This window comes from Neophocaena asiaeorientalis, unplaced genomic scaffold (genome assembly GCF_003031525.2).
Source record: "Neophocaena asiaeorientalis asiaeorientalis breed wild unplaced genomic scaffold, Neophocaena_asiaeorientalis_V1.1 scaffold78, whole genome shotgun sequence".
NCBI classification, from domain to species: domain Eukaryota; kingdom Metazoa; phylum Chordata; class Mammalia; order Artiodactyla; family Phocoenidae; genus Neophocaena; species Neophocaena asiaeorientalis.
The window spans coordinates 2,973,558-2,998,806 of NW_020175018.1; the positions used below are offsets into that span (position 1 = coordinate 2,973,558).

At 46.4% G+C, this 25,249-nt stretch overlaps 1 protein-coding gene across 1 annotated transcript in view; it reads right to left on the bottom strand.

The window, feature by feature from the left end:
* Positions 1-20,233: 20,233 nt before the first annotated feature.
* Positions 20,234-25,249, bottom strand: part of ASTN2 (astrotactin 2) — a 614,159-nt gene continuing 609,143 nt past the window's right edge. Inside the window, exon 20 of the mRNA XM_024762620.1 lies at positions 20,234-21,040. Coding sequence (XP_024618388.1) covers positions 20,803-21,040 — 238 coding nt within the window. The 3' untranslated portion in view covers positions 20,234-20,802. The remainder of the gene's footprint in view (positions 21,041-25,249) is intronic.

The following is a 25,249-nucleotide window of genomic DNA, read 5'->3' on the forward strand; positions in this document are numbered from 1 at the left end:
TAATAATAAGGGGGAGGGGGAGGGGGAGGGGGAGGGGAAGAGGAGGAGGAGGAGAAGAAGAAGAAGAGGACGAAGAAAAACTTCAGTGCTGTTAGACATCAGGATAGTGGGACCCTTCAGAGGGTAGAAACGGTAGTCACTGGAAGGGGACAGTAAGGGCCTTTGGGGATGCTGGTAATGTCCTGTTTCTTGATTTGAGTACTGGTTACACAAGTCTACTCAGTTTATGAAAATTCATCAAGCACTTACCATAAGCGCACAGACTTTTCTGTATGTATATTGTAAGTCAACATAAAAGGTTTTTAAAAGATCCATTGGCAGAAATGTTCCATTAGAAAGAAGACATTTTTTCCTAAAATGATTGAAAGTGGAAAAAGACCCCACTTCAGCAGGAAGTGGCACCTACATTTTTCTCCCAAATTAGCAACGATTCTTTAAAATACAACAAAGCTTGACCCTTCCCTTCCCCCAAATTAGCAACGATTCTTCAAAATATAACAAATCTTGACCCTTCTCTTCCCCCAAGTGTGGGGAGGAGAAGCAACGTGTGCTGGTACTGTGGAAGAATGAAAAGTTAGGGTTCCTGGGTTCCAGTTCTGCTGTTCTGCTTTATAGCACTGGGACCATGGACAAGCTATCTCACCTCTGAGACTCTTGATTCCTCCTCTGGAGACTGGGGATGATGATGACCAAGAGGCAGATAAAATGAGCTGACCTGGGTCTTTTGCTCTCAGAGCGAATGCTGTGATGGAACTGTGAAAAGTGCCATGGAGAAGTGGCTGGAGAAGCAGCCATAAGACTGGAGCTCATTCCCTGGGGAACCACATTCTACCCCAAACAGAGCCGGAGCAGTTTGTCATCTGCTTTACCCAAGGAGCTTCCATGTAATAATGATGCACCCCTGCCACCAACTATCCGGTTTTGATGCCTGCCTTTTACTTCTCTGGGCTTCATATTCTTGGGAGGTTGGCTCAGATGTAATTACGTCAGTCAATGATTTTCAGACTCTTTGGCCGTGCAATCCATTCTTCAAGTGCGATATAATACGAAATATCAAAAGTCAAAGAGCTTCTCTAATCAAAGAGGGGATGAGGGACCCTCCTAGTTCGCCCATTTCTATCTCCTCTAACAAAACCAGGATCATCCCAGTGACAACTCCCTAGAGCTTTGGGATTCTAAAGAACATGATGTAAAAGCAACTGATCTAATCTGATCTTTTGTTTTGTTTTCTTTTTTTTTTTTAACAGATGGAGAAATTGACGAAGGGTCAGTCGGAACTTGAACTTGTCACTTGCCCAGAACCCCTGAGCAGGGGACAGGGTGACATTGCTGACTGACTTGCCTTGCTGCCACGTGGTATCTGGGCTCTCCCCACAGGGCTCTTGATGAGAAGCATGATCTATGGGGTCTTGGAAGACTGGACTCCATGCCTAGAGATAAAGGGGGACTGGAGGCAGTCAAGGCTCACGGTTTTTTGAGATTCTCTGTTTTCTCTCTGCTTGACACACACCTGGCTGTGGCCCACCACTGAGAGCGAGAGGTTTCTTGTCCCCATATTACTCTGGGGCTGGCACCATGCATCGTCCAACCTAGGCTACCTGCCTAGCTAAGTGCTTTCACTTCCCTCTTTAACTCATTGCTCTCCAAGCTAAGCAGAATTCTACCCAGAGGCTGCAGAGATGGTAACCAACAAGTCCTTTCAACAAACTCTGGTTGTCACCGTGCTGAAATCATAGTATAAATAGATCCTTCCATAGGCACATCACTTAACAGTTCACAAAATATATTTATTAACCTTTAAAGATATTCGTTTATTCAATTGCATGTTGAACAACTGTTTATTGAGCACTACTGTGTGTAATGCATTAGACTTAAGTACAGGTAAGAGTGATGGCCAAGACGGACAGCCACAGTCAAAGCCCCCACAGAGTGTACTATCCAAACAGAGAGAGAGACAAGCAACTCGCTCATTGGTGTGCAGTATCATAAAAGGGGGAATCCATCCCGGAGGGAAAATGGTAAATGTTGCAGGCATAGTTAACACCATGTGCAAAGACCAACAGCGTGCAATAGGGCATGACCTGCTTGGGGAATGGCAAGTGTTCAGGCTCCTGGAATCTGGATTGGGTGTAAGAAGAATCAAAGAACCACACTGGGGAAGAAATGTGCCAGCTGATGACAGAGTTATATCGACACCAAATTGCCAAGAGCTTTGAAATTGTGTGTCTTAGTTTGGGTGCCTTCAGAAGCAAACCCCGAGGCAAGTATTTAAGTGCAAGTAGTTTATCTGTATAATGATCCCAGTAGCTACAGTAGAGGAGAGGAGATGTGAAACACACGTGGGAAGGTAGCCAAGAGAGGATATATCATCCAATATGTTACTACTGTGAGCAACTACAGCTTAATCCCCTTAGGGAACCCTGAGCCAGTGGAGAGCACCCAAGATGCTAGGTAATGGGGGTACTTATCCAGTCACTCCCATCAAGGGATTCCCCTGGAACATTAATCCTTCAGCACATTTGTACTTCATGCTGGTGGGAAGCATAGATTCAGGCCATCATAAAAGGCTCTCAGGCAAAGAGATGTGGATACTGACGATGGGAAGTTGGACCTGAATACTCCGGGGTGGCAAAGCTCAGGGAAACGGGCAGGAATTCACTGGGCTCTGGTACAGCACTAAAGAGTTTGAACGTTATTCTGAGGGTGATGGACAGACATGCACATTTTCAGGGAAAGGGACGTAAGAAACAAATTTAAATTTTGAGGTAGACCGCTTTGTGTAGAACAAGGGTTGTAGGGTAGAACCAGGATGTGCTGAGACCAAATGGGAGGCTGGAGCAGCGGCACAGGTGAGAAATGACCTGGTTGTGATGGGAAATAATGGAAAAAAGCAGCTGGGATCAAGAGAGTTGTAGGAAATAGTAGGATAGCATCGGTGATTATTTTGATATTGATGGCTAGTGGGGAAAAAAGTGGTATGATTTACTTAGAATGGACACACTTGCTATGGACAACTGGATAATCCAGGATTTTTCAGGGCCAAATGTAGCCAGAAAAGGTATAAAGGCCATGAGGGGTCAAATCAGTAGCAATTCATTTTTCCTAGAAAGGGAGAACTGAGTGCTAGGGCTATGTGTCATGACAGACAAGGATGGTTGCATGAGTTCTTTTAACAGTTTAAATCCACAGAAAACTGCCCAGAGAGCTCCCAAAATTAGCTTCCTCACAGAGTAAAGAACTTTTTGTCCATAGTTCATGATGTCCCTGAGTTCTACTGAAGCTAGCATTAGCAGAACGTCTTAGGAACTGCGGCGTTCTCAGCACAGTGGTCCAATCCCTTTTTCTAGACCCGTGGCACTCAAACTTTCACATGCATCAGAATCCCCGGAAAGGCTTGTTAATATTTCTGGGCCCCACTCCAGAGCTTCTGATTCAGTAGTGCTGGAGTAGGGCCCAAGAATGCGCATTTCTGAAAACTTTCCATGAGACACGTTGCTGCTGATCAAGGGGCCACACGTTGAGAACCACAGATCCAATCTCTCAACCGTCCATATACTCACACACCTACTCTGCTAGGTGACGAGGACTCTAAATGGATAAAATAAACACCACATGGCCCCTGCTCTCAGGGAGTTCCCGGTCTATTGGTAAAGACATGAGAGTGGAAACACATGTTTTCTAGTGTCAAAGGCCAAGACTGAGAGGGACTCAGGCTTGAGGATAAGAATGTGATGTGATGATCAAATGGAGCTTCGAACATGAAGACCAAGGAGGGAGAGAAGGGGGCTCCAGGCAGAGGGAGGAGCCTGGATAAGAGAATGCTGGTGGGAGAACGCACGGTGAGGAATTTGAGGCAGAATTTTGTCAACACGTGGGCAATCAGAGGAGATGGGGCTGGAGAAGAACCCAGAAGGCTTCTTCGAGGAGCCTTGAAGAATGAGTAAGGCTTTAGGAAAGAGAAGGAAGGGTGTCCTGGCTGAGAAAACCTCAGGTTCCTCTGACTCCAGGGACTCTATACTGTCTCCCTCATTTCCTCTTCCTTCTTCAATGTATGAGGGAGCACACAGATGTTGTCCTTTGACCAAAGTTAGTCTAGGAGGCGGGGTCCTCCCCTGTGGCTCCTACCAGGAACCTGTCTGGGCTTTGCAAGGAAAAGCAGCAGCTCATTCTCCTCAATACATTTGCACTGAACAAACACATTCCTTTCCAGGATTAAAAACATACCGAGGTAACACAGACCACGTGTAGGACAAGAAGTAACCAGACATCTCATTTTCTCCAATTCCTGGACAGACACAGTGTATCCATCCATCCATTCATCTGTTCTCTCTCTCTCTCTCTCAAGCACAGGCCGGGGGGCAGAATTCCCAAGGACCAATTTCAAAACCTCTGCCCAAGGAGCCAAGGAGAAAACTTAGTTTCCAGACATTTAGTGCACCATTCAGACTCATACCCAAAACCTTGCTATTCTTTTCCACTAGGGGAATAGCTTTCTGTCGAGCCATTACTGATTTTTCTCTGTGTTGATACTTTAAAAATATTTTCCATGAAGCTCCCTGCCAAATGCTTTCATCTCAAACATCTGCAGTTCTCCTGTAACTCACGTTAACACACACAAAGCATCAGTTATTGGGACTCCATTCACCTGGAAATTTGTCTCAGAGCCTGAGATTTGGAAATAGGCTCACCTCTCAAGGATACAGCTGCCCAAAGTTTTAGATTCTGCCTTCCTTGCAAGGCTTCTCTTTTGCTCCTATCCCCGCCACCACCTACCCACCACTCACTTTATGCTGCAGCCAAACTGAACTTCCTTTGGTTACTGTAAAGTGCCATGTCCTCTTAGATCTGAGCTTTGGACTCAGGCTCTGCTCTTTACCTGGAACACTCTCCCTTAACTACACAGAGCTCACTGCTATTCATTCTTTAGGTCTCAGCTTAGATAAGTGTATTAATAATTAGTATTATAGCTTACACTGATTGCAGGCTCACTGCATGCCCGACACGGAGTTAAGTACTACGCACTCACTTATTTAGCACACACATAGTCTGTTGAAATAGATACAATTATCAGCAGTCTCTTTTATACATGAGGAAATTGAGGCAAGAACTTTTAAATAACTTTCCCAAGGTCTTAAGACCATTAAGGGGTGAAATCTGGGTTTGAACCCCCAACATAACTATGCCTAATGATGCTCCTGGAAGCCTTCTCCAAGCTCAACCCAGCCTGGCAGACCTGTGAGTCCCCTCCAGCCCCTATTTCCTCCCAAACTGCCTCAACCATACTACACTAGTTGTCCGTTTACTTCTTCCATTTCTCCAGACACACAAGCTGCTTCCCATTCAACCTGTATCTCCTGGCTCACCATAGGTCTTCTGGGGTTTTTTGAGGAAGACATGAATAAATATGGACAGAGCCTGAGTTAGGTGCCATTCACGAAGAAAACACGTGTTAACCCAGTTAGTGATACAAACTCCAGGCTGTAACTAAACCAATGGAGAAAACAAAAATTGTCAGCACTTCAGTGAAGTGCGCTAACACAAAAATTATATTACCAACCTTTTTCATTTTTTTCATTAAAAAAGGCGCCCTGAAGACCTCCAATTGCTCGGACTTAACCAAGGCAAGCATGTGGTTAGAGACAGAAACATGATTTTAAAAAATGATCAGTAATTCCAACACTTAGCACAGCCCAATTGCCTGCATTTGAATAGAGTCAAGTACGGAAAATCAAGTAGAAGCCTACACTTAAAGTGTTGATGGCAGGTGGGGAACTGGGCAAACAGAAGGACATCTGAGCATCTGAGAAGGGACTGTTATAACCAAGACTAGCCCACCCGCCCAGGCCATCTAGTGAGTTTCAGTTGGAAGATGGGTCTCAGCCCTCAGAGGCTCAGATGTGAGGGAGTGCCAAGCTTCTGTGCCTCAGGCCGGGGCAGGTTCTGCAATCTGGACCTCCAGCTGGCAGCAAGGGGAATGAGGTGGCTTCCTGGACTGACCTGCCTTCCCTCTCTTGACATCCTCAGGTTCCCAATGAAACGGTGGCCGGTTATCAGGTAGTTAACAGAGCTGATGACTGACTGGACGTGTGGGCTTCGACTCCTCATTGTGTGAACAGGATATCCCAGACGTCTGACCTCCTGACCATCACCTGTCTAGGTCAGTTGGAAATTTGGTTCTATTCTTCTCAATTTTCACAGGTATTCTAATAAAGCCACACACTCTCCTTTTCCTTACCACCCGGAGGTGGCCATGCTCCCCCTCTTCCTTTCTTCTGCTCTCTTTTTTTTTTTTTAACATCTTTACTGGGGTATAATTGCTTTACAATGCTGTGTTAGTTTCTGCTTTATAACAAAGTGAATCAGTTATACATATACATATGCTCCCATATCTCTTCCCTCTTGCGTCTCCCTCCCTCCTGCTTCTCTTTTTGAGCTTCTTATCCTAAGGCAATTGGTCAGAAGGAAGCTGCAAACCAAAAGATAACAGGCTATCCTGCTACCAGAATGATACATAAAAATCCCACTGCACTTATGCTACAGACCAGACTCCACCGACGGCCCAGATCGCTCTGCGTGGTCTAGCCTGGCACCGTCCAACACAGTAGCCACTAGCCACACGTGGCTACTGAGCATTTGAAACATGGTGAGTTTGAATTGAGATGTGCCACAAGTGGAACATACACATTGGATTTTCGTGACTTTGCACCAGAAAAATAAATAATTTTGATAATTGTTTCTATTAATCACATGTTGAAAGGATAATATTTTGAATACTTTGCATTAAATAAAACATACACATCTTCCTTGATTTATGATGTGGTTACGTCCTATAAACCCAGCATCAGTTGAAAATGTCATCGTAAGTTGAAGATGCATTTAATACTCCTCACCTACCAAACATCACCGCTTAGCCGAGCCTACCTTAAATGTGATTAGAACAGAGACATTAGCCTACAGGCGGGCAGAATCATCTAACGCAAAGCCTCTTTTATAATAAAGTGTTGAATATCTCACGTAATTGATTGAATGCTGTACTGAAAGTGGGAAGCAGAATGATTGCGTCCAGAATGATTATAAGTGTATTGGTTGTTTTCCCTTATGATCGTGTGGCTGACTGGGAACTGCGGCTTCTACTGCCCAACATCACGAGAGAGGATCGGACCACGTATCGCTAGCCCAGTAGAAGATCAACATTCAAAATGTGAAGTATCATTTCTACTGAATGTCTATCACTTTTGCGCCATCATAAAGTCGAAAAATTGTAAGTCGGGGGCCATCTGCATTATTAAATTTAATTTCACTCATTTCTTTTGAACTTTTTTAATGTGGCTACTAGAAATTTTAAAATCACGTGCATGACTGACACTATATTTCTATTGGGTGTCACTGATCTAACGAATACTTAATATTCAGCCTCAATTCTTGCTGCTCTTCCTACCACAATCCACGCTCCAGGTACACTGAACGCCTCCCAGGCCTTCTAGCCTTGAATGTCCTCCATCTCTACCCAGCCCTTATTTAGCTGGAACATTTTTTCAGTTCATTTGCTTTTACTCATCCTTTGGGCCAGAGTTCAAATATTATTTACCTGGAGTAGTGTGGCGCGTGTTCAGCCTCTCAAATTTGGGTTTAAGGGCCTCTCTCTGCAACCTCACAACCCCCTCTGTTTCAGTCCATCACAGCACTTGCCAGGCTGTGGTGACTAACTCTTTCTGTCCCTCCAGCCTGTAAGCAACAAGAGTGAAGGAACTGCTACTATAGCTGGTACATATTAGGTGTTCAAGAAATACTTAAGGGATGAATGAAGGACACCTAATCTGATCATACTGCCTCAAGAGCACCCAACACCCTGCAACAGGGATCAGCAAACTACAGCCCCAGGACAAATATAGCCTGCCACCTATTTTTGTAAATAATGTGTCTGGGGAACACAGCTATGCTCATTCGCTGACATACCATCTATGTTTACTTTTTTTTTTTTGCGGTACGCGGGCCTCTCACTGTTGTGGCCTCTCCCGTTGCGGAGCACAGGCTCCGGACGCGCAGGCTCAGCGGCCATGGCTCACGGGCCCAGCCGCTCTGCGGCATGTGGGATCTTCCCGGACCGGGGCACAAACCCGTGTCCCCTGCATCGGCAGGTGGACTCTCTACCACTGCGCCACCAGGGAAGCCCCACTTTTGAAGTAGAGGTAAGTAGTTGCAACAGAGATCATATGGCCTACAAAGCTTAAAATACTTACTGCAGGACCCTTTAAAGAAAGTTTGCTGAACTCAACCCTATCAAATAACGCCCAGCTCTTCAGGACACATCACGGCTTACCTGTCCAGCCTTATCTGACGGTGCTCCACCTACAATACCTCTCTGTTTCAGGTGTGTTCAACTACTGGCAGTGCCAGTAACCTCCCACACTGGTGTCCCTCCATTCCATCTCCAGTACACACTGTAGCTCTCAACATTCCCATATATACAAATATATATATATATATATGCGTTGTGTGCGTGTGTGTGTGTATATATAAACACATGTATACTGCAATTATAACTATATATTATAAAAATGAGTATATATTGACTTCTAAGTCTTTCTCCTCTAGACTGTGAACCACGCAAGAGAGGGAACAACACATTCATTCAGCACTATGTATTAAGCACCCAACATGTTTCAGGAGCTAGAGACAGAGTGGTCATGATGTTCATGGCACTTATAACCAGTGGGATGGGCAGTGAGCCCACTCCCCCTCAACTCTGTCCCCACTGTCCAACCCAGGGCCAGGCATGTTGTAGTCGCCCAGCACATGTTTGAGTGAATGAATGAATGTCTCCCCCCAGAATCACACTTTTATCTTTACACAATGCTATCAACACTGAAGTGAAATTAGGAGTCAGACCTGTTTCTATGCCCTGCTTTGACAGGCAGGCGGACATGAAATAATGGTTCAGAACATAGATCTTGGAGGCAAACTTCCTGGGCTTGAATCTTGGCTCTGCCACTGGCTCTCTGTGTGATCTTGGGTCAACTGCTAGAACCTGGTGTGATTCATTCTCCTTGTCTATCAAGTGGGGATTAAAAAACAAAGCCATTTGCAGAAATGCCGTGTAGATTCAATAACGAATACTGTGTATGCAGAACGCACAGACCAATGCTTGGCCCATAGTAAGTGCTTTGTAAGTGTCGTCTTGCATTATTACCATTGTCACTGATGTTGTCATCACTGCCTAAGCAGGGGCATGTGACAACTTTAGGAGCTTCATTGGTCACATGGGGACAGTGATATCTGTTCTACCCACTTTGCTGTGGGAGTCTGATTAGAGACAACAGTGAAAGGGCTTCATATCCTGTAAAGTGCTCTCCAGATGACAGCCATGGGGACGATTATCTCCCAGATGTGTGGGCCATGCCATCACAGGCACATCTGCAAGGAGCAGACATCTGTAGGCCTGGTACTCCATCATCTCAGCCTCCGCCTCCTTTTCCCTCCTGCTCTAGTTCCTACCCTCACAAAGTCCTTTCTCCCACCCAGGGGCAGCTTGCCAGTTCCAGGGTTGGAGCAAGAAGAATATCATTCCTCTGTTCTCTGCCCAACGTGGAAATTCCATCTCTGTAATTTCCATCATGTTGGAGTTGCAGTGAAGGTCCATTAAGGCTTCTTATGGGAAGAGAGAAGTGTGTGGAGAGAGAGGGGGAATGGGAATCCCTTTCACTGGTATTTTTACTAGAACCCCTGGATTAAATCTTTCCATCCAGTCACCGAAGCCCTCAGTGGGTCATGGCTACCGCTAGAATGTGATTTTTTAAAAACAGACCAACAGCAAAACAATGCTTCATTGAATTAAAGCACACAAACATTGCAATTTTTTTTCCCAACCTTTTTTCCCTCTTTGCTTTCCGAAATACACCACCATCTAGGTTAGTTCTTAAAGCAGTTTTGGATTTAAGGCTGAGACTGCTTTGTAGGGAGTCCCCCAGAGGAAGTCAGTTCTGTTCAATACAAATTTATTTAGCATCAAGGATGCTCCAGGCACCGTGCGGGGCCTCAGAGGCCCCGACGTGAATGAAGCACTGCCCAGCTGTTGAAGATCACACAGCCTGGAGGGAAGACAGTCATAAAACCCAGAGGTCTCTGAACTGCTGTGGCAGGGCTAACATAGATGTGATCCCTGGCACTTGAGGAATCTCAAAGGAGTGGGCAGGTACCTAGCTTTTGTGTTGCCTGAGCCCAGCACAGGACCAAGCACGTAGTAGGGCCTGCACAGGAATATCATGAATGAATACATGAGCCCTATATCTGAGAGTTCAAGGAAGGCTTCCCAAGGAAAACACTCTTGCGTCATGGTTGAATATCCATGCCAGGGTTCATAGGTTGCAAGCGGCAGCAACAGAGTTTGACACAAGGAGAACTCATCACGAGCATCTGGGGGAGCTTGGTCCACAGGTTTCCACCTGTGCAGAAGAGAAGGCTGGAGGACAAGACTTGAAAGAGCTAGAAAGCCAGGTGGGGTCAGGGGTCAGGGGCTCAGTAGCAGGAAGAGCTCAAAAATCTCGTCCAGGCTCCACGGCTAACCCTGTACTGTTCCTCTCGTGCCTCACTCCGCTCAAGACTCAGAGTCCTGAGAGTGAGGCTCGAGCTGGCACCTCTGCCTGGCTTAGGAGAGGAAGCATCAGTAGAGGGAGAATATAACACTGCAATTTACGTTCCACCAAGACCATACCCACGGGGTGGTTCCCACCCTTCCCTTCCAAATAAAATCAGGGTGTTTCTGAGAAGGAGTAACTGTGGCTGAACAGCCAAAAAAGACATTGCAACTACCTAACAGACTCAGGCAGACGAATAAAGACGGCCAGAGCATGCACACTCTCATAGAAGCAGGATGAGGAAAGTTACGGAGGTCTGGAAAAATAAGGAATGGGCAAGGAATTTCAAGCAACTTGGTGTTACTTACGTATAAGGCATGTGACAAAAAGTAATGGTACGAACAGGGGCACAACGTGGTGATGCTTAAACGTGAAATTGCACCGTGGAGTGACTGGGATAATGAGGGTAGGCTAGGGAATGCCACTCTTGCCTGTGTCCCTGCTGCCTGGGACTATTACGTTGTTTTTGCCCAGCGTCAAGGACTGCAGCGTGTTCTGTAACTGTTACAGCCCACTGATACTGGGACAAACAGATTAAACAAGTCCAAATACCATTAACCCAATTACAGATATGCTGAGCGGGCTCTGAGCTTGACCCGTCCCCAGATGGAAGTTTCACTTGAACACTTAAAAGGAACGAGGGCAAACAATTCTCATCGGAGGCCCATGCCCCATGCCCCCAACCAACTAAGGAAACCTCTGCTGTCCAATAATCATCCTTTATTCTGTTTTTGTTTGTTGATTTTGTTTTTAGCACAAGACCCAGTTTCTTATGTAACAGGTCGTGTGGTTGGGGGAGACGCTCTTTCTCCCTGAAGTTAGGTTTTCCTGGAACTAACAGTGATGCCAAAGGAACGAGCAAGTGAAAACTAAAGCAAAAGCAAACCACAGGCCTTTCTTGAGCACCTACTGTGTGCCCAGCTCTATGCCAGGCCCTTTCTTATTTACAATGTGTTCCCTACAATGTCCCAGTGAGGTAGGTGAATCTGGTGATTCCTGTCTTTCTGGTGAGAAAGTCTAGCTTCAGGTCTATACAATTCCCATGCTTGGTGAAGCTGGAATTTAAATCCAAGTTTGCCTGACTCTAAAGACCCCTATTCATTCCTCAGAATGACTCTGTCCCTTAACACCTCTTTCTGTAGTTATTTACCCCTCATCACAGAGACTTGAATCTCAACCTGGTTGACTCTCAATTTGTACCTGTCTAGTTATGAGAAGGTAAGCACCTCATACGGAGACAAAACCAGCCTCCCTGGGCAAACCTCTGGTCCCTACTCTATTCTCTTAAGCCCCAACAGAAGAGTCCATTCCTCCAGCTGCATGCCTACTATTACAATATCTAAAGATGAGATTGGGACTCTGAATTCTCTGTGTAAGCTCACAGACTCTTTGTGCTGTGGTTGGAAAGGTTCTTGGACATCATCCAGACCTGTGGTCCTTAAACATGGCATGCATCCAAGTCAAAAATCCAAGTAAAAAATGCAGATTCCCAGGGCTCTCCCAAGATTTACTCGATTGGAATCTCAACAAGTGGGGACTAAAAATCTGTATTTCTCCTAAGCTCTCAGGCTATTTGGACGTTTCAATCCAATTCTCCAAATTAGATTACGTGGGAGATCAAGATGCGAAGACGGGAAGACATTTGCCCAAGGCCATGCAGCCAACGAGTCACATTTTACTTTCCAAGCAGGCAGGGCCAGCCTTGCTGATCCCCTCGGACAGCCCCTCTCAACCCTGGCTCTTGCTCCGCCCATGGAAGGCTGTGTGTTGACTGTGGAGTTTGAATAGCTTGCAAGCAAGTGAAGAAACTACGTCATCCCCGATCATAAAACCTGGTGAGCCGCAACCAGGCTGGTATTTGGACTACAGAACTGCCTGGGGAGGCCGGCCTGACTTGGCACTGGCCTTGCCTCCTGAACAGAGGTAAGGCTTTCTTCCTTGCCCCTCCCCACCTGCCCAGACGTCAGGAAAGAGGATGGGCCTGAGGTTACCAAGGGGTCAGAAGAGCACTGGAGATAAAATCGGAACAGTCCACCCTCGATTCTGTCAGCTGCATGACCTGGTACAGGTACTTCTTCCTTTCTGGCCCTCAGTTTTCCCATTTATAGAATGGGAGCATTGGCCTCTGGTGTGGTTATAAGAACAGAGCTGCAGAGTCACCACGTCTTAAGTTAGACTGCATCCCAGCTCCTTACCCACGGTGTGACCCAGGCCCATCCCCTAACCTCCCTGAACCTCAGGACGTGTTCTGTACAATGGGGATGTTGGTAGCCGTGTCACAGGGGGTGTGACAACTAAATGAGACAGTGAAACTAATACACCTGCACAGACCCTGGCCCTGAAAAGTGCTCAACAAATGGTAATTATTGCTCTTGTTGTTATCGAAATTTGTCATTTCTCATCTGAATCCCCAAGAGGCCAGCCCCTCTGGCCCAGGGAGAGGGTGCTGAGGCCTTACATTTGAACACACTTCAGTGCCTATACAGAGGTCTTCCAGCCACCCAGTGGCTCCTCGGCAACTCCACCAAAGGATGTCTTGGCATTCCCCAAAGGAGATGGCTGGCGCTGGGGTCAGAAGTAAGAGGCCCAAAGACCTGTTCTGGCCTGGAGATCCTGTGTGACCACAAATCCAGTCTCAGTTTCCTTGTCTAAGAAGTACAGATCGGGACTTCCCTGGTGGTCCAGTGGTTAAGACTCCGAGCTTCCACTGCAGGGGGCATGGGTTTGATCCCTGGTCGGGGAACTAAGATCCCGCATGCCGTGGCCAATAAATAAATAATTAAAAGTACAGATCTTCTAGCCCTGTCCTAGAAGACTCATAAAAATGGCTTCAAGACTATGTAGAGCTGCATTAGCACATATCTTCTGAGCACCTGCCCTGTGGTTTGACCAGTCCTGGGCACAGAAGACATAAAACATGGTCTGACCCAGGAGTTCACATGTTAGGAGAAAACAGAATCCTAGAGACATAATTAGAACTCAGTGGACTAAGTAGAAACATGACAGAAGTATGGAGATTGTGAGAAGCAAAAGGAGGAGTCCCTGTTCTGGATTTGGGGGTCATGGTCAGAGCAGCTTTCTTGGAATAAGTAACACTTCTCCTCTGGGGGTTTGACTTGTAAACAACTGTATCCTCTACAAATACATAGGATTGTTTACTCTCCATTTCCAGTGTGGGCCCTGAGGGCTTGAGAACCTAGAATGTTAGAGCCGAATGTTCATCAGTGAAGTGCTATCCTTACCAATGTGTTTATGAAAAGACACCAAAGGCAAGACTGGGGAGAAACTAGCCCGGGGTCCCCTTGCCTGTTAGCGTTGGAGCTGGGTCCAGAAATGAATTCTTACAATTTGGGGCACCTGCTGACAACCTCCTCACCAGCTTCCTCGCTCTTCTCCCTCTCTCCCTCTCTCTCTCTCTCTCTCTCTCTCTCACACACACACACACACACACACACACACACACACACACACACACACACACACGTACACACACGCTTGTCCAGCAGAGAACACCTGTGGGCCCTCGCCCTCTCCTCCTGCCAACTCCTGTAAAACAGGAAAACAGAGCAGCTTGGCTTCAGTTGTAACATGTACAAATACACGCAGCAAAGTTTCCCAAGGGATACAGAGAGTGAGGGACAGTGGGCGCCTTTCAGGGTCTGGCAGGTTTACGGGCAGACGCCAATTAAAAAGCACACCCCACACAGAGCCCATGGGTTTTGGATGGCTGCGACCTTCTTTCCAGAACCTTCCTGTGAGGCACTGATGGTGCAGATTGGAAGGGCCACTGTTCTCAAGGGGTCCAGGGCATTCATGTGCTTCCCAGGATCCTCCCTCAGGATCCCCTCATTCTAGGCATCAAGTTCGATTTTGCTGGATGAACCTATACTTTGCTCTGAACTAGGCCCAGTGAAAGGCTCTAAGGTACAGAGAGAATCCTGCCCAGTCCACGCACTTGCATTCCTCATGGTCCTATGGGGGACAGTGACACTGAGTGAGGAAAACACTGGAATGGAGGCAGGGAATCCTCGCCATAAGACCCCAGAGGAAAGAGTTACCAACTCCCTCTGGCAGAGGCAAAAGATCTCAGGGAGACAGTGAAAGACATTTCAGCTGGAGATGCCCAAGCTGGAAGGGCATTGCTAAGAGGGGGATCAGAATATGCAAAGGCTAAGAAGGAAGGTGTGAGAGGGCATTTCTGGGGATTTTTCCATGTGGCTGCAGAGTAGGGTGTCGAGTACAAGAATGACAACAACAACTGACACTTATATAGTACTCGTTACATGCCAAGTACTATTCTAAATATCCGACATATGTGGACTCATTTAATCCTCACTCTAACCTTATGAGGGGTGCTACTATTTCCCTCAATTGGGCAGAGGAGAAAACCAAGGCATGGAGAGGTTGTCACTTGTCCAAGGCTGTCGGACTCTTAGCAACCAGTGGTTGTATGACCACGAGTGGGACTGGGATTGTTTCTAGGGCACTAGAGTTGGCTGGGGATCCAGGATCTATAGCCCTGCTGGGACCTTAAGCTTGTCTAGACTGGCCAAACGGAGCCATTCATTCTGCCATTGTCAACCTCAAAGGGAGGTAGTGAAGATTAAAGGGAGAGAGAGGTGAGAATGTTCTTTATACATGAGTCATCATCTAATATACTTCCTCAGGTCCATGGCACATATATATTCCCCACTATGGTGGGGGCATACGGAGAACCCAAGGCCCACAGAGAGGGAATGGCTTGCTCAAGGTCACCGGCTGCTCTACTACACAGGCAAGACTAGAGCCCAGGGCCACCCCCCGCCTCAGAAGGCAACAGAGTTGTTCTAACAGTAGTTAAAATTCTGGGGTCAGATGATAACCTGGATTGAAATTTTGTTTCTGCCACTTACTAGCTGCCTGAGACCAGGGAGTTTCTTAAATCCTCTAGCGTTCAATTCCTTCATCTATAAAATGGGGTGATAATTTATATATCACAGAGTTGCTGTAAGAAGTATATGAAATATATACGTAAAGAATCCGGCATATGGTAAGCAATCAATCAATTAAATGCTAATGGTGATAAGGATAGTGATGATGATGACGGTGCTGGTGGTGGTGGTGGTGGTGGTGGTGGTGGTGGTGGTGGTGGTGGTGGTGGTGGTGGTGGAGTGGGAGGGGGAAGGAGAGAGGAAGAGGAGGAGATGATGAAGAATCCAGCACTCTTTTCATAAGTTCAGTACTTAACTCCTCCACAAGATTCTTTGCTGGCTTTATATAGTCCCTCACTAGGGGACGTTTGGAACTCATAACGCATTTGTGCAGAGTGACACACGGTTCCGTGCGTGGCTTCCACATAAAGCTAAATTATATTCTTGGCTCTCTTACCTTCCAATGACTATATTTGCATGATACAAATCCTGCCTCATCCATGCACTGTCCACTGAGCCCAAGTGGATTTGTCATCCACTTCATGTCCCACGTTCTGCCCGGTCTAACACTCAGACACCACAGAAGAAAGGGAAGACCCAAGTCCCTGGGCCTCTCAGTTAGCAAGTCTTGTTGACTCACCTCAGATCCAGCCTCACCACTGCAATGGCCCTCTTCTCCTTCCTAAACAACACTTATCTAGTCTAGTCTACCCTACCCTACCCTATCCTATCCTACCCTACCCTACCTTACCCTACCCTACCCTATCCTACCCTACCCTACCCTACCCTACCCTACCCTACTCTATGCTGTCTAGTGCCACTGGCTCTCTCCCTTCTCCCCAGTCTCCTACTTTGCAACCAGAAGCATGTTCTCAAAATGCTTATCTGCCTATGTCACACTCCTGCTTTCAATCTAATGCCTTCTAATGCCCGGTGTGCTCTATATTGCCAACTTCTCCAAACACACCCTCCCCTCTCAGCCCACACCAATTGCTCACCATCCCTCAATCATGGCACACTCAGAAATATGCTGGTCTCTCTGCCCATAATGCCCCTTCTCTTCCACTCTACTTACTGAACTTATACATCCTTTGACTGTAAAGGCTTTCCTGGTGACTGTCTTCCTGATGCAGAGTTAATCTCACCCATCCCTTCTCATGTAAATAAGCCACTGTAATAACTATTTATTGAGAGCCTTATTCTCAAGGCTTTATATACATTATCTAACTTAATCTTCCCAACAGTACTTTGAGGTAGTGCATTCATCCCCTTTATAGATGAAGAAAGTGAGGCTTAGAGAAGTTAACATCAGCTAACCTGAGCCTCTTAGTTAGCAAGACCTGTTGAGTTTGCTTTATATATTTCTCTCAGGGTCCAGCCCTCCCTCACCATAAACTGCACAGCCAGTAGTTAAACTCAGATTGCCTTGATTCCAAAATGTCTGATTTTATCACACTGTATTTAGTTAGCTAAGTTCTGGGAGTTTCTTAAGGGCAGGATCTGGGTCCTGTTCATCTTAGTACCCCAAACCTGGAAATTAGTACTCAAGCATTGGTTGGAAGTTAGAGGGACTTAGTTTCTGACTTAAGATGGAGAAGGGGGGCATTACACCCATTTGCCCTAGCAGGTAGCAAGCACAGCACTCACCAGTTTGAAATACTTAAAGTCAGTCCAGGTTTAGATCTCAGGATCTCAACATCACGAATTGCTAACTACAGGATTTGAAGAAGGTTATTCAACCTGTCTAAACCTCACTTTCTTTAATTGGAAAAATGGTAACCACACTAGCACGTGGCTAGTGTTTTGCATGTTTTGCACGTGGTTAAATGTGATAAGTATGTCCAGTCACTGCGAGGAGAACTCCCCGAATGGTAGCTATCAGCACTTGTCCATGAAACGCGCTTTCCGTCGTGAAACCTGCCTAGAGAAGACACTTCTTGACCATACAGAGGATGGGAGTCATGTAGAGGCGATTTCCTGTGCGCCCCTAACACACACCTCTGTGTGTTCACGACTCCTCTATTCAGCGGTGGAAACCATATGGAAAGTCCCATCTTTGCCAGCAGAGTGAGACAAGAGCTTCCCTGGCATTTGTTGTGGCAGTGCGTGAATCAGTCTGTCTGGGCAGGGGACAGTGCGCTGGACCCAGAAGCTTCATTTGTACCTCAAGAATTTTTCTTTTTCCAATGAAACAGCTTAACAAATACTGGTTTAACTTCCTCGCCTGCGATGGCAAGGCCCCCCCCACACACACACCTGTCTCTCCACGCTTCTCAATCCCACTCCTGAGAGGCTTATGGTGGCTGGAAAGGGCAGGAGGCTCCACAGTGCCAGGAAAAGCAGGCTGAAACCAGGGAGGGGCGTGGACGGGAGAACGAGCTGGGCACAGCCTGATGGTGGATATTCACAGGGGCCAGCCACCTCTGGCAAACTGGGCAGCTATCCAGAGGCCACAGCCGTCTGTGAGAGCCTCAGAGAAAAGCACATACTTCTTGGGGCTCTTGCTATTGTGTTAAGTTCCACCACCGTGGCCACTGCTCTCTGAGTTAAGCTTTTGATACTATTTACAACCCATATACCTCACAGGGATGCTAGTCATTAATTCCTGCTCTTAGTCAGAGTTCTCTATGACTTTCGCAGACAGTTTCCTACTTATCTCTTCAAGATTAATAACATCATGAATATTGTCTATTAGGAGGAAAAAAAGACCCTACTCTATATTACGCTGGGTGCATTATAGTTGCTATCACATTCAAGCCTCACAATAACGCCACGGGGACAATCATTTACCTCATTTTGTTGATGGGGACACTGGGGTTCAGACATCAAATTACTCGTCCAAGGGCAATAGCTGGTGAATAGCGGCAGGTGCAGATTCAAACTTAATCAGGCTCAGACCACAGCCCCAGCGCACTGGGGAATTTAACTTTATGCAACTGCTGAGCTAAACTTTTCCTCAGGTTGTGTCAACACAGTGGAAAGCTATAGCAATGGGGTGACTCGGTAAAGGCCTGGGACCTAGGGCTCCGGAAAGGGTACGCATGACAGCAATTTAGAGTAGGGCCTGGCATGTGGCAATACTGCAGACTGAATGTTTGTGTACTCCCCAAATTCATATGTTGGAACCTAATCCCCATTGTGATGGTATTTAAAGGTGGAGCCTTTAAGAAATGATTAGGTCATGAACGGGATTAGTGCTCTTATGAAAGAGACCCCAGAGAGATCCCTCTCCCCTTCCACCACGTGAGGACCCAGCAAGAAGACGGCTGCCTATGAACTCACCAGCTCTCACCAGACACCAAATCTGCTGATGCCTTGATCTTGGACTTGCCAGCCTCCAGAACTGTGAAAAACAAATTTGTATTGTTTATAAATCACCTAATCTATGATGTTCTTTTATACCATAACTAAGATAGGCAAGAACTCTATTCCTTTTCTTTTCATCCTCCTTTTTTTGAAAGATGTTTATTCTTCTCTGACTGTACTATACTTGGAAGAGAAGTCATGAACAGTGTAGTGGGAATTTATTCATCTAAATTCCACCTTCATACTTACAGAAATGTAAATCCAATAATAGTAAAACTTCTTAAAAGAGCACCTTTGAGCTTACATTGTTGGAGGCTGAGCAGATCTTTAGGCACTTGAGTCGTTTGGAAGGATCTCCTTCTGCTTTATTTCTCCATGTGGATTATTACGGTCCTTTGGTGGGAATTCAGCATGTAGGTTTTGGGGGAGGGGATTATGGATCTCATCAGCACTCGTCAAAACCGAGAAGTATGCTTATTTTCAACTGCTTTTATTCTACTGATATTCAGCATTTTCCCCTCTGAATTCCCATTGCGCCCTTCACTCTAACAGGTGTCGTCCCCGCGTTATGAAACACCTGACCTACATCCCATTTCCTCCAGCAAGCTAGCGTCTCTGAGCTACTGCCAGGAAGTTAAGGACATATACAGCCTCTTTGTATGCATTACCCTCCCCGGGAACACAACGGAGTAAACAATTGCCATTTAAAAGTAGACTTAATGGTGGAAGGTTTCCCTCATTACCTCAGGATCCAAACTGCCGTCACTTCTGGAAAAGGACAGTAGTCACCGTCTTCAAAGCCTTTTCCGGTCCGACCTCCATTCTGGCGCTGGAATGGTTTTTCTTAAAGAGCAAGTTGACTCCTCTGCTAACGTTCTGCAGTGGCTTTTGGTTACTTCAAATACTGTCAAACTTTTTGTCCACGGCTTCCAATGCTCTGCCTAGCTCCCAGCCTTACCTCTTGCTTCTTCCTACTTTGATCTCTAGTCTCAATGAAAGTGCTTGCAGCCCTCGAAGGAGTATACTTTCTCTTATCTCTGGGCTTTTATTCACAGTGTCCCACCTGCCTGGAGCAAATTCCATTCTCCTCCCCCCATCTTTTGGGCGTAGGCATCACTTTTTCAGAACCCCTCCAGGCTGTCTCACGACCCAGCAATGAGCTCAGAGAACCTCCATTCTTCCCCTACCACAGCCTGAAATAACTGGCTACCTCTCTATAATTTCCATTGGACTGTACACTCCCTGAGGAGAGGGAACATCTCTGTCTTTAGTGGCGTGCCTAGTGTACAGGAGAGAACAAATAAATACCTGTTGAGTGAACAGACGGAAGTCCCCCATCAGTAAGAAACAGCACCCGAGCAGAAAGAGAGACAATAGGAATTTTTAATGCATGGAGAGCCCTGCAGGGACTCTGGGCAGACCCACAGGCAGCAGGAAGAGGCAGGGGTCCTGCAGACTCAAACGTGTCCGAAAAACAAAGTCCTAGAGACCCAAGCTTCCTCACTGCAACGATCCTCGGGGATGCCCTCCTGCTGTTCAAGAGGTCCAGTTGTCTCTCCATAGGTCTCCTCCTGGGGTCCACGGCAGGAAGGAAGCTGAGTGTAGCAGGAGGGAGGAAGAAGGGGAAAGGCCTCTTGGTCTCCACCTGAAAGCTCCTGCCTTGGGACTGACCACCATCCAGAAGAAAGTGTTTAAAAAGGAGAGACTTTGATAGAGTCAAATAAGATCTTAGAAAAAAATAAAAGATAGGGGGAAATGAATAATTCCAGTGGTTACAAAGTTCTCTGTCGGCTATCCACAAGAGAAAGAGTTTGCTTTGGCCTTGCTGGCAAGCCTCATCTGCCAGGCCCGTCCTCAGCTGTCCCCCAGCCCACCCAGGCCCCAGGATCCACGAGAGCACCGCTCCCCCTCCCACGGAGAGTCTCTGTGCTCACGGAGGGCAGCACCCTCCCTCACCGGCCCTTGGACTCCCCATACGTGTTTCGGGCCATGGACACCATCTTCTCCTCGCATGTGATTTTGGTGTCCTTGAGGACGCTGTACCACACCATACCCACAGGCCGGACCTCCTCGCTGCGGCAGAAAAGGTAGGGCACGGTGTCCACGCGGCTCTGGATGTAGGCGCTTCGGAGGAGGCTGGAACAGTGGCTGCTCACCTTCTCCAGACGCCGCAGGATCAGGTGGGCCTTCCTGGAAGACAGAGGAGGTGGTAATGACGGAAGGGGCCTAGATCAAGCACCAGGCCTTTGAAGGGGGTGAGTAAATGTCAGCAGACAGATGAGGACTTCTTGTCCCAACAATTCCCTAGCCGTGCCTGACTTGAATGTGGTACTTTGAACGCCTGTTCAAAATTCCCTTGGAACTTGTCCTCTTTAACTGTGCAATGTGTAAAAAGTAGAAGAGCGGTATAACCTTTGACCTAACACTTTCACTTCTGAGATACAAGCGTTACAAGGTAAGCAGCCTGAGGACTCTGACCAAGTAAGTGTAAATTATTATAACAATGATAAATGACAACAGGAACAACAACTGAAACGTATTAACGCCATGAGCTAGATGCTGGGTAAGTACTGTACATACATTTAAAAATTTCTATATAATCTTCACAACAGCCCTGAAAATATTGTTATTTCCACCTATAGTCAATGGCCATGGAGCCCAGGTTTCAGAGAGGTGACACTACTTGACCAAGGTCAAACATCAGGTTGACCATTGAGCTGGGCATTTGGATCTAGGCCTGAACACCCACCAAGGCCCCCTCTGTCCGCTTTCTTACTTTTCTAATTCTCTCATACTCTTTTCTCATAGTCAGAATAAAATCTTGTCCTCTGTGCTTCTAAATTCATGAAAGCCTTTACATGTATATACCCAAATCAGAACTTCTCTATTTCATTTTTCTTATCTCTAAAATAGTGATGGTGGCCTTACTGGTTGTGAGATTAACTAAGAGGAATGCCCAAAGGCTGGTCCTGAGTAAGCTCTCATTAATGATAGCTTCTATTACAGAGAATTGCTGTGATGATGTCTCAGGGTCAAGGTCATACTGGACACTAGTCTCAGCAAGAAGCGCCCTGGACTGTGGGGGTCATCGTTAGGCACTTATCTAGAGCTCTTTCTGTAGCACCAGACAGCGGATCCTCGGGGAGACCCGAGGGCTGCAGAGAAAATTAAAGCAAGCATCTTTGAGATCCCCTAGTCCGAGGCTTCTCAACAGGAGCGCCACTGACATGTAGGCTGGATAATTCTCTGCTGTGGGGACAGTCTTGCAGGACATTTAGCAGCATCCCCAGGCCTCTGCCTACAAGATACCAAGAGCACCCACAGCCCCAGGCATGACAATAAAGTTGCCTCCAGACATTGCCAGATGTCCTCTGGGGACCAAAATCACCCCACTTGAGAACCAGAGACTTAGTCTGACCTAATCTCATTAAAGATGTGGAAACTGAGGAGGCTTAGAGAGGGAAAGGAATGACCTTTTCGCGTGGGTCATACCATAAGTCAGCTTTGCTGTCCAGGTGTCCATCTCCTTGTGGAATCCATTTTTCTCTACATCTCAGCATCCTCAAAATGCCTAGGGATCCTGAGGGGCTAAATGAGAGGCTCTCTCCTGCTGTCCTCTCCATGCCCCTCTGAGACCCCAGGAGGGAGGGCGTTTTACGACAACAGACCCCACAAATGGGAGACTGTTTTAGGCACCTGCGAGGCGGCTGGAAAAGGGCCGGGCTTATGCGTGTAGCTTTTGTGGGCACGATTTATGAGGTGCCTTTCAAAAAGTCCTCTTTGTATAGTTCACCACTTGGGTGGAATATTTCCTGAGGTGCCAAGAATTCATAGCTTCATAATCACACTCGAGTTACCACTCGACCCACAGGCCTCTTTCACCTCTGGCAGGCGCCTCCGCAGGGGGAGCCCAAGGAGCTTACTCTCAGCCCTCCTTGTTTCAGTTCCCGCTCTGTTCCTTAGCAGCTCGGTGTCCTTGGGAACTTTACTTAACATCTCCAAACCTGTTTCTTCACTTGACAAGTGGGGCAGTTGAGAAGTTAAAGGAGACAAAGTCATTGGTTGCTCCTTTACAGAGCATTTATTATATGGCAGAGCTCCCAATTCAGCAGGAAAAGACAGACAGATGTAAAATTGAAACACCCGTGGCAAGAGCAATGATAAAAGAAGGCGTGGGAGCTGTGGGAAACAGAGGACAGTGCCTAGGTAGGATTGGGAAATCCAAGAAGACTTCCTGTAGAAGGGGAACTTGTGCTGAGCCTCATTAATGAGTAAGGTTTAGGTAAAGAAGAGGGCACAGGCATAACAGGAAGCCTAGGTAAAGGCACAGAGAGAAGGAATTTCATGGTGAAATACGGTGTGCAAATGGGCTCACAGTGGGAAACGGGAGAAGTGGCAGGAGCCCAGCCACGGGAGCTTAGAAGCTGGGGCGTTTGTTGTATAGAGTAATGGTGTACCACACAGGCTCTAGAGCCTGGTTGCTCAGGTTCAAATCCTGCCTCAGCCACTTACTAGCTCTGTGATATTGAGGAAATTGTTTAAGCAGCTGTGCCTCAGTTTCCTTATCCATAAAATGGGAATAATGACTACATCTATCACAAAGGTCGTTTTAAAAATAAAAAAAGAAACATTAATGAGTCTGTCATACAGAGTGAAGTAAGTCAGAAAGAGAAAAACAAATACCGTATGTTAACACATATATATGGAATCTAAAAAAAAAAAATGTTTATGAAGAACCTAGGGGCAGGACAGGAATAAAGACACAGAGGTAGAGAATGGACTTGAGGACACGGGGAGGGGGAAGGGTAAGCTGGGACGAAGTGAGAGAGTGGCATGGACATATATACACTACCAAATGTAAAATCGATAGCTAGTGGGAAGCAGCTGCATAGCACAGGGAGATCAGCTCGGTGCTTTGTGACCACCTAGACGGGTGGGATAGGGAGGGTGGGAGGGAGACACAAGAGGGAGGGGATATGGGGATATATGTGTATGAATAGCTGATTCACTCTGTTATAAAGCAGAAACTAACACACCATTGTAGAGCAATTATACTCCAATAAAGATGTTTAAAAAAACAAAACATTAATGAATCTGTAGTAAGCCCTCAATAGGGGTAAGTGGGGGGTTACTGAAGACTTTCAAGTAACAAAGTAGCAGGTTCAGAGACAAACTGCTTAAAAACGTTTCTAGCTGCATTGAGGAGAATGAAACCTGGGGAGGTCAAGACCAGCAGCGAGAACCATGAACAGACACAGCCAGGTGTCACGTGTTTCCTATCACTGCACTTAGGGGTGCTAGCTTGTTTCTCCTCTTGCTTTTAAAAAGCTACTTATTCTATTTCCTTATTTACAAAAAGGGAATAACGTTTGCCCACCTCATGGAGTTGAAGCGAGGATTAAATAAGTTAATAAGTGTAAAACTCTCTTAGAAAAGTAGTTGGCACATACTAAGCCCCTGATACATGTCAGAAAGTACATCACCATCACCACCACCTCCACCATCAGGATTTGTGTACTGGTTTAAGCTTTGAGCACTTATGTAAGTTAGTGGCAGGAGACAGACAGACAGAAATAGTAACAGCCTCTAATTTAGGGGGAGAGTTCTGGGTTGGAAAACATGCTGGGTGCTACGGGAATATATAAAGTGAGCATACAATCATTAGTTTGGGGGCTCCGAGAAATCTTGCCAGGGGACATAACATCTGAGCTAGGTCTTCAATGATGAAACTAATTTTTCAGGTAGATGGGAAGGCAGAGGAGATAGCTCATCCAATGTTGGGCTAAAGAGGGCATAAAGCATCAGTCTTTTGAAATGGTGAAGTGCACAGAATGGGTGAGAGACAAGTCAGTCTGGTACAGATCAGACCATCCAGACTCTTTTGAGCCATGGTAAAGTATTCTATTTTGGGGGTGATGGAGAGTCATTGTCTGATAAGTCATAAATACAAGATGAGGTTGGGAAGGACAAGTCCTCCAACATGACCAAATGCTTTGTCTCCAAGGGCCCAGCTATTTCCAAAGAGAGGATCTTGGAACTCAACTGGACCAAGCCTTTGTATGGATGGGGAAACTAAGGTTTGAAACTGGAAAATAATTTGCCTGAAGGAACACCTTAAGTTAGTAACAAAGGCAAAGCTAGAACCTGGGCTCCTAAGTGTACAGAGCTAAGATGAAATACTTGGCTCTGGAGACCCAGATTCAAATCCTAGTTCTATAACTTAGCTGTGTGGGTCATGAGCTAGCTCTTCATACTAACTCTTAGTTACTGCAAAGTCAAATGGGAATAACAATGTTTCTGGAAGATGAGATAACCTGGGTAATTTGCTTAGCTCTCAGTAAATGTCAGCCAAGATTCAAAGTAGTATTTTATAGTAGATAGGACATAGGCTCCAGAGTC